This window comes from Neophocaena asiaeorientalis, unplaced genomic scaffold (genome assembly GCF_003031525.2).
Source record: "Neophocaena asiaeorientalis asiaeorientalis breed wild unplaced genomic scaffold, Neophocaena_asiaeorientalis_V1.1 scaffold254, whole genome shotgun sequence".
Taxonomy (NCBI): Eukaryota; Metazoa; Chordata; class Mammalia; order Artiodactyla; family Phocoenidae; genus Neophocaena; species Neophocaena asiaeorientalis.
In genome coordinates this window covers 3,124,547-3,133,716 of record NW_020174705.1, presented here as the reverse complement: position 1 = coordinate 3,133,716, position 9,170 = coordinate 3,124,547, and the positions used below count along the sequence as shown (strand labels likewise).

General features: G+C 53.5%; 1 protein-coding gene across 3 annotated transcripts in view; it reads left to right on the top strand.

Annotated features, from left to right (window-relative positions):
• Positions 1-9,170, top strand: part of SLX4 (SLX4 structure-specific endonuclease subunit) — a 22,190-nt gene that overhangs the window by 4,294 nt on the left and 8,726 nt on the right. For 2 of the 3 annotated variants that reach the window (XM_024759478.1, XM_024759477.1), the window contains exons 4-11: positions 240-461; positions 2,294-2,483; positions 3,943-4,155; positions 6,209-6,417; positions 6,525-6,847; positions 7,368-7,608; positions 8,014-8,102; positions 8,965-9,144. In XM_024759478.1, the coding sequence (XP_024615246.1) occupies positions 240-461; positions 2,294-2,483; positions 3,943-4,155; positions 6,209-6,417; positions 6,525-6,847; positions 7,368-7,608; positions 8,014-8,102; positions 8,965-9,144 (1,667 nt within the window). The remainder of the gene's footprint in view (positions 1-239; positions 462-2,293; positions 2,484-3,942; positions 4,156-6,208; positions 6,418-6,524; positions 6,848-7,367; positions 7,609-8,013; positions 8,103-8,964; positions 9,145-9,170) is intronic. The other variant, XM_024759479.1, reaches the window with a different exon arrangement.

Below are 9,170 nucleotides of genomic sequence, written 5' to 3'. Positions count from 1 at the left end.
TCGGTCTAGCGGCTGGGCCCGTGAGCCATGGCCACTGAGCCTGCGTGTCTGGAGCCTGTGCTCTGCAACGGGAGAGGCCACAACAGTGAGAGGCCCGCATACCAGAAAAAAAAAAAAAGATTTAAACCTAAACTAGTCAGTAAAGCACCCCTTTGAAACTTGAGGTGTTTGAAACTTTGGAAGAGTCTTTGGTTCCTCCGGCTAGAACTGATGCATATGAACGTTTTCCTCCTTACCAGAGGCCGCTCCTGACAGCCGCTCCCAGCCCCCTCCTTCCTGTCTGACTGCGATGGTGCCCAGTCCCTCCAAACCCCGGGCGGCCGAGCTGGTGCTACAGCGAATGCAGCAGTTCAAGAGAGCAGACCCCGAGCGTTTGAAACACGGTTCAGAAGGGTGCTCCCTAGAGGCTGCACTTGAAGAAAACGTCCCAAAAGGCCCTCAAGAGATGATGGCAGGGAACGGTATGATGGGAGTCCTCTGTCTTCCCAACGGGGTTGACTTTCGGGGAAGGGAGTCAGGAAGGAGCCCGTGTTCATTGCGTCTCTGCTGGGGGTGGCGCTCTACCTTTGCCACTCTGTCTCGCCAGAGAACAGAGGGTCCCTTGGGTCGTTTCTCACTTAGCTTCTTTGACAAGGTACCACTTCCTCTTTTTTTAATTTTGACTTTTTATTACAAAATTTTCCCATTCATAAAAGTCAGAAAAATATACTACAATGAAGTCCCTATGCCCTCAACCTATATTTAACAATTGTCAACATTTTGCCATACATTTTTTTATGTCTCTATAAATATACGTTTCTTCTGTACCATATGAAAGCAAGTTACAGACATCATGACGCTTCACTCCTAGATTCTCCTATATAATCACAATACCATAAACACAAGTGATTCCATAACACTGCCTGGTATCAGTTCACATTCAGATTTCCCTGGTTGTCCCAAGGATAGCTTCTGTAGCTGGACTCCTTCTCTTTCTGAATGAGGATTTGTCACACACGTGTGGCTGTGGCTCAGTAGTCTCTCTGGTCTAGACTGTAGACCAGTCCCCTTGTCTTGCCCTTGTTCTTTCACAATACTAACTTCTTGAAAAGTCCAGGACAATTGTCTTTGAAAATTCCCCCCTTTCTGGATTTGCTTGTTTCCTCCTGCTGTCATTTAACCTTTTCCTGCAGGGAAGTGCCGTGCACTGCATGTTACACCACCTCTTGAGGCTTGTAATGTCAGGTGGTACTACGCTTTATCCCCTAAACAATAGGAATTTTCATCCCTGGTGAAAATATACAAAAGGAAAAGAAATAGAAAGAAACTGTGTCGACAGACTTACGGCTAGTGAATACAGTCTCCTGGTACTGTACCTGCAGATTTCACCTCAGGATTACTGAGGATTCTCAGGCTACCCCAAAGGTCCATGCAGGTGACATAGCGATGTGACATCTGCTGTGGCATTGGTCCTTGGTCTACGTGGCACCAAGGGGTGCAGAGGAGTCACTCAGCCAGTGCGTAAGCCCAGCACCTGTCGTACATGCGACTCAGTTGTTTCCATAAATCATCACATCATACCGAGGAATACTCAGGAGAGAGAAACCATTTCTTTGTTTAAAAAAAACATAGGACCAAAATGAAGTATGATGCTTTTCTGGCTTTGTTCTCAGGGCATATCCCTCATGAGTGCCGAGGGTCTGCTCCAGCAACGTCAGATGTGACAGAGGGCCACAGCAGTGGGCATGACCACCTTGAGAGCCATCTCAAGATTAGAGTCAGTCCATCCTCTGGTCTGATGCAGAGAAAAACCGAGAATGGCATTTCACTCTGACCTGGTTCTTCTAGGATGGGCAAGAAAAAGAGTAGTAGGAAAGGTTGAGCTTTGAAGAGAAAACTTAGATTTTTTGGACTAGAAGCCTTATAAACCTGGAATGCCCAGGGTTGCTGACTTTAGCAGAGATGGGAAAAGAAAGGCAAGTTCTTTAGTACCTTGATGCTCAGAGAATGGTCCTGGACCAGCAGCATCAGCCTCGCCTTGGAGTTGTCAGAAATGCAGAATCTCAGGCTCCACCTGGGCCCCCAGAGTGCCAGCCTCCGGACCTGCATTTTAACCAGCCTTCTGGGGGTCCCTGTACCTGTTAAAGTTTAAGGAGTACCCTTCTCAGGGACCTACTAGGTGTCCAGTCTCCCTGGATGGGGCCATGCATGAGCCAAGTGGTGCCAGGTCTGGATTCCTCACGATACGCCCAGTGTCCGTGCTCCTCGACATCTGAGGATAAGCTGGTCCTCATGGGTCCTTGTGCCTCCACAGGGTCTGGGCCCAGGTTCCCTGCCACAGAGAGCGACGCTGCAGTGGCCTTGGCCCTCCAGCATGAGTTTGGGCTAGAACGGGCATCCGCACACAACGACAGCCTGGAGGAGAAGGGGTTGTTCTTTTGCCAGATCTGTCAAAAGAACCTCTCGGCTATGACCGTGACACGGAGGGAGCAGCACGTGAACCGGTAGGAGCAGCTCAGCCGTCACCTGTCTGCGGTCACTTCTCCCGTGGGTGTGACCAGCTCCAGGGCTCCTGTGGCCATGGTGGGAATCTTGAGATAGTACCTCAGTATCAGTGTCAATCTGTCCTTGCTTTTCTTTTTAAACAGCTTTATTGAGATATAATTTGTATACCATACAATTCACCCATTTAAAGTGAACAATAAAATCATGTTTACTTAATATATTGACAGAGTTGTGCAGCCATCACCGCAATTTTTTTTTCCTGTAAATTTATTTATTTATTTATTTTTGGCTGCGTTGGGTCATTGTTGCTGTGCATGGGCTTTCTCCAGTTGCAGTGAGCAGGGGCTACTCTTCGTTGTGGTGCACGGGCTTCTCATTGCAGTGGCTTCTCTTGTTGCAGAGCATGAGCTCTGGACATGCGGGCTTCAGTAGTTGTGGCACATGGGCTCAGTAGTTGTGGCTCGCGGGTTCTAGAGCGCAGGCTCAGTAGTTGCGGCACATGGGCTTAGTTGCTCCATGGCATGTGGGACCTTCCCAGACCAGGGCTCGAACCCGTGTCCCCTGCATTGGCAGGCGGATTCTTAACCACTGTGCCACCAGGGAAGTCCCCACAGTCAATTTTATAATATCTCGTCACCCCCAAAAGAAACCCCAGACCCATTAAGCAGGCACCCCCATTTCCCTCTTTTCTTCAGCCCCTAGCAACCACTGATCTGCCTTATGTCTCTGTGGATTTGCCCGTTCAGGACATAAGTGGACTCACACAATATATGACCTTTTGTGTCTGGCTTCCTTCGCTCAGCAGAGTGTTGGCAAGGGTCATCCATGTTGTAGCTGTGTCAGTGCTTTTCTCCTTTTTAAGGTTAGATAATATTCCACTGTATGGATGGACCACATCTCGTTTATTCATTCATCCATTGGTGGACATTTGTCTCCACCTTTTGGGTTTTATGAATAGAGCTGCTGTGAACATGCTTTCCATGTATTTGCTTAAGTATCTGTTGTTGTTTTTTTTTTAATGTATTTATTTATTTTGGCTGTGTGGGCTCTTCGTTGTGGCACTTGGGCTTCTCTAGTTGCAGCACGCGGGCCTAGTTGCGGCATGTGGGATCTTAGTTCCCCAGCCAGGGATGGAACCCAGGCCCCCTGCATTGGGACCACCAGGGAAGTCCCTTGAGTATCTGCTTTCAGCTCTTTGGGGCATATACTTAGGAGTAGAATCACTGTGCCATATGGTTACTCCCATGACTCTATGTTTAGTGTATCCTTGCTTTCTTCAGACACCTTTGCTAACAGAAACCTGAATTCAATGTCTGGAGGCTGACTGTAGGCTGTGTGGAGGGATAAGCTCACGGGGAACAGGCTTTGTCCCACAGCACGTCCACGCTGACATGAATCCCTATCTACGATCATATTACCAGGGAGGGTGGTTCTTCTACCTTTGCTGTCTTCCTCCAGGTGCTTGGACGAGGCTGAAAAGGCACTGAGACCTTCTGTGCCTCAGATCCCTGAATGCCCAATTTGCGGTAAGCCATTTCTCACCCCAAAGAGCAGAATCAGTCACTTGAAACAGTGTGCGGTGAAGATGGAGGTTGGCCCGCAGCTCCTGCTCCAGGCCGTGCGGCTGCAGACAGCTCAGCCCGAGGGGGCCTCTGGCACACTGGCATCAAGGTGAGTCAGATGAAAAGGAAGAAAAATCAAAGTACTCTGATTTGTTTAAAAAAAAAAAGAAAAAAGGCCTTTTGTAGTGTTGGAGGACAACAGAGCCCTCTCTGATTCTGGAGATTAAATATTTTGGGAAGAAATTGGGCATAGTCTCCACAGGGACTGAGGAGGGGACAGATCTCTATCGTCGGAGGCTTTGAAATGGACCAGTTGGATTGGACTGGTTTCCACGAGGGCCTTCCTGAGATTTTCCCATCCCCACCATCCTGAGCAGCTAAGAATTCGATAATTCTCTTCACCTCATCCATTTTGTGTGGGGTACAGCATGGCTTCCAGCTCAGTGTAGTCCGATTTTCATACTATTAATGTAAGACTACTCAGCGTAGCTCAACAAGTTGATGAGACAGAACCATAGGCCTATTTTTCTGCATGAATTAAATGCTTAAGTGTTTGAATAGGAGGCCTTGCTGATACCCAGAAACAAGTGCTTGGCATGCAAACCACAGGCAAACAAGTGGCAGAGGGTTGCTTCCCTCCACATCGCCTCTGCCGCTGTGGATGCCTGGGTAGGTCCCAGTGTTACAGGGAACAGAGTAGCACGGGCCCTGGACTTCTGTAGGTTCGGGACTTCTTTCTCTCGGCAGCTCTTGAGGGCAAAGGGAAGGCTGAGGGCAGTAGCTCTGTCTGTTCCAGCCATTGCCTTGCACGCAGGTGATGGGCCTCTGAAGGGGGCCAGTGCTGAGACTGGGTGGTCGATTCTTAGCTGCAAGCCTGTCCATATTTTAGCACATCAACACTAGCATCACAGATTCAGAAGCCTTAAGTCCTTAGAATAGATGTCATCTAAGCTATTGCTTGCCTTTTGGCAGGACTAGACTGAAGCTGCCTACTCAGATAAAATATATCTGCTTTTTAAATACCTCCAAGAAGTGAGACAAGATGTGTGTGGGTCCTTCTGGAAGAAGGTAGAAAACCACAGCAAACGAAGAGCCTTGCCTGCCATACGGCCAAGCCCAGAGCGTTTTGACTCTGGGGCAGTCAGAGCTCCCCAGCCAGGGCACACATGCTGGTGAGAGCACCTCACTTGCTCCTGCACCCCTCGCGTGCTTTCACCTCAGCCCAGGCCCTGCCCGCTGGGCCGAGGTACAGTCTGCAGCAGCTGCCAGCAGGGCCTGGAGGTTAGGGTGGCTTCTTCCCCTCTTGGAGGCTGTCGTTATCGTGCAGGGTTCCCAGGAGTTTGGAACTGAATTAGGGCTCGCTGAGATCTCTGAGGTGATGCCTGAGATTCCGGAGCCATCCCTGGCCCGGTGGAGAGCACGAGCTTTTACCCAAACCAGAGGTGCTTCCCGCACACTGCCCTGAGGTGCAGGGAAGGTGGTCCTGGGTCTTCAATCTCCATCTGTCTCACCTTTACCTCCCACCTCTCGCCCAGACTGTTGGAATTCACCAGGCGGTGTAGGTTCTCTCCAGCCAGAAAGTCCTTTAAATAAATATCCTCCAACCCAAATGACATGTTGCACGTTGACCTCTGAGTCAGCTGACCACATTGGTGGCCTAACCTGGGAGGCCTTTCAGGCCTTGGGCAGAGGTGCCACCCTAGGGCCCCTGCAGGAGGGAAGGAATCTTTTCACAGCCAATGTGGCCGGGTCCGCCTCAGGACATCTGAGGTATGGATGGGCAGAAGTGGGTGGAATCCGGGTAGCTGACTCCACCAGAAGGGTTTGGCCACGTCTGGGGTATGCGGGTGCTGCTGTCGGCTTTGTGTGTCTGCCAAGAACCCTGCTGGGTAGCATCACCTGGAAGGACCCAGACCCTCCCGTGTCTGGACTGTGCTGAACTCATGGCCCAGGATCAGGCGAGCTCACGTGAGGCACAGAGTGAGCGCAGTGACTGAGTACAGAAGCCGTTGATGCTTCTGTCTGCACATTTATCCCTTTTCTCTCGTGCCCCCTACCAAGGAGAAAGGGTGAGCCTTCTCGGGTCCAGTGGGGACCACCTCAGAACAGGAAGTGCTCGCATCTCTAGCCTCACTAACCTTTTGGTGTGGCTGCCTTTTAAGCCTCAGGGATCACGCTGGAGGTCTGAAGCGGAAGGGAGCCACTGCCAAGAAGGAGCCGCAGAAGAGGCGGAAGGTCGCCAAGCCCGAGGCGCCGTCCGAGGACCTGCTGGTGGCCATGGCTCTGTCCCGGTCCGAGATGGAGCAGAAGGCTGTGCCGGCGGCACTCAAGCTGGGAAACGCTTTTTCTGAGAGGACGAGACCGGGAGCAGGTACGTGTGGTCAAGGGTGGTGCCGGGGGAGCCTCGCCGCACGGCAGCCGCTAAAGGAGCAGCTGGAGGCCTCGGGGGGAGGATGACTCCGTGTTGCTTCTGTTTAGCTCTAGAGAAGAAAAGTCGCAAGAAGAAAGCCCCCGTTACGCCCCCGCAGTTGTTAGTCCAGGACGTGGAGACCACAGGGAGACAGATGGAGGATCGCGTGGCCCAGCTCTTGGAAGAGGAGCTGGAGCTGTCTGGCACGCCACCGCTTCCTGCGAGCAGAATTTTTAAGGAAGAGCTGGAAAAGAGCAGGCGGGGTCTTCGACCACCTGGAGGAAAGCAGAATTTTCTGTGGGAGGGCAGCGCCCTGACCGGGGCCTGGGCTCTGGAATCCTTCTACACGGCCAGCCTGGTCCCTCCCCTGGTGCCCCAGCGGCCCACCGAGGTGTGCTCCCTTCCGAGCTGGCACGGGTGGGCTCAGGAGAGAGGGTGGCGGCAGAAAGTTGGAGGAAGATGGGGGGGGGGGAAGCCAAGGAGCATCGTGTGTGGTCTGGCGTGTTTTCTTTGCGGCAACCAGATGGTTCCCCTGGTAGGAACAGGGAGACCACTGGCTCCCAAGTGTGTTATGTTCCTGGAGAGTTTAAAATGCAGAGTCCCAGGGCCTTCTCCTGGACCACGTATGACCTGCTTGTGATGGGGGACAGGAACCAGACTGGCCTATGCAGGTGTCTGGAATTGGTACTCACCCGCTTGAAGCAATGCAGACGATACTAGGAGGGCGGGGGCCCTGGGAACCCTTCTGCAGATGTGGAGGCCACAGGCATGGCCTCTGCCGTGACAGACGAGCCTGCTGACAGGTGGCAATGGTGACAAGCTTCCCAGGGTCGCTCTGGGCTGAGGCTCACACCCTTGGGGAGCCTGCTGTGGTGGCCGCACGCTCACTCTGGCTCTCCCACTTCTTTCAGGGCCTCACACAGGAGCCCATGCTGCCACTGGAGCTGCCTGAGAAGCCAGAGCCTGGCGTGCAAACACCCCTTGCCGTCCATGGCACCCGCCCTGTGGGCCATAGCCCCCTGAGCCCAGCGCCCTCCGCCAGCCAGAGGGAGCATCAGGCCCTGCAGGACCTCCTGGACTTGGCAGGAGAGGGGCTGAGCGCCAGCCCGTGGCCCTGCAGTGGGGGCCCGGCCGGCTCAGGAGGGGCCACAGGTGAGACACTGGCCACTGGGGCCTGTTCTCCCTGGGACCAGGGCAGTGAGAGCTGCTCAGATCCGATGTTGCCAGGCTCATCCCCATGTGACAGGGAGAATGTAGTCTCACTAGGTGCTTTCATTTTTCCTCAAAGGTAAATGTGATTTAGGTGAGTTTGTCACAGTCTTCCTTCAACTTTGACCAAGGACAGAGCCTTTTGCCAGAACGAGTGGTCATGAGGGCTGATTTCAGCTCTTTCTCTCCCGAGTCCCTCTCTGTTGGGAGGGGGTGGTGGTGCAGGTGGTCTGTGGGCAGTTCGCTTTCCATGAAGACGTCCTCGGGTCAGCCCAGGTGATGCTCTTTCCCTGGTGGTTGATGTTGTCAGGAGGTGCTGTTCTTTTAACCTGCGAATCCTCCTCTCAGGAATGGACTTGTCGCCCAGCAGCCTTCCACTGACTGGGTTTGTCCTGCCAGACAAGGAGAAGTGCCTGGAGAGGAGCAGCCAGGCTTCGGTAAGAATGTCTGGCCCTGTCCTGGCTCCATCCATGGTCTTGGCCAAAGGGCTTGTTGTGTGTTCAGTGCTGCCAGCTCACTGCCAGCCTCTAGGCCCCTGCTCGAGTCCACTGATCCCCTTGACGGGCTTTGAACTGAGCGGGGCTTTGCCATGAGGCAGTTGTCCCTTTTGTTGCTGAACCCTGGGGCACCTCAGTAGCCCGGCCCTGGGAGCCTGCTCTGTCCTGGGGCCTGGGGAGCACCCCTGCTCGGTGAGGGTGCCTCACTTCAGCCAATGGCTCTGTGCATCCATCTCTCAAAGTTCCATTCACTCGTTCAGGACTTGCTGTGCCCTCACGCGTGAGTCCTGGAGGCCTCCAGCTAATAGTTTGTGTTCTGTGTTGGTGACGAATTGGGTTAGAAGCTGGGTTTTCCTTAGGGTGGGTGTCATCCCGTGAGTGCATTGGTATCAGCCAAGCACTTCTCACCAAGGTCTCCCTAGAGACGTGGCACGTGTCAGAGAGGGACACGGAGCTCCTCGGCCGGCCCCGTAACTGCTTGGGCTCAGGCCCCACCTGTCACGGCAGGCCAGGCTGGAAGCTTCCTGTGGGGCCGCACGCCGCCTGGCCCGTGGAGCCCTCAGCAGGTGCTGATGCTGCCGTCAAGCGCACCTCTCCATGGGCTGGGGCTCCCATTTAGGCCAGGGAATTGGGTGTGATGGAGATTTTTAGAAAGGACTGGGTTTTGCTGTTCTGTGTCCCTGAGGTCCTAAAGGTAACTTAACGGTGGAGCCCAACATTGGACCTTGTAGGGAGCAGCACGAGGCCCTGACTGGCCACCTGCACCCCGTCAGTTGGGCCTGCACAGTTAGGTGGGCGACAGGCGGCAGTGGCCGCTCTCCCCCTCTCATTTCAGCTCGCCCTCGGTTTGCTGGTGGCCGACTTCGGTGCCATGGTCAACAACCCACACCTCAGCGACATCCAGTTTCAGATGGACGGTGGGGAGGTGCTTTATGCCCACAAGTTTGTGCTCTATGCCCGATGCCCACTTCTCATGCAGCACGTAAGTGTGCGGTCAAGCTGCCTCCC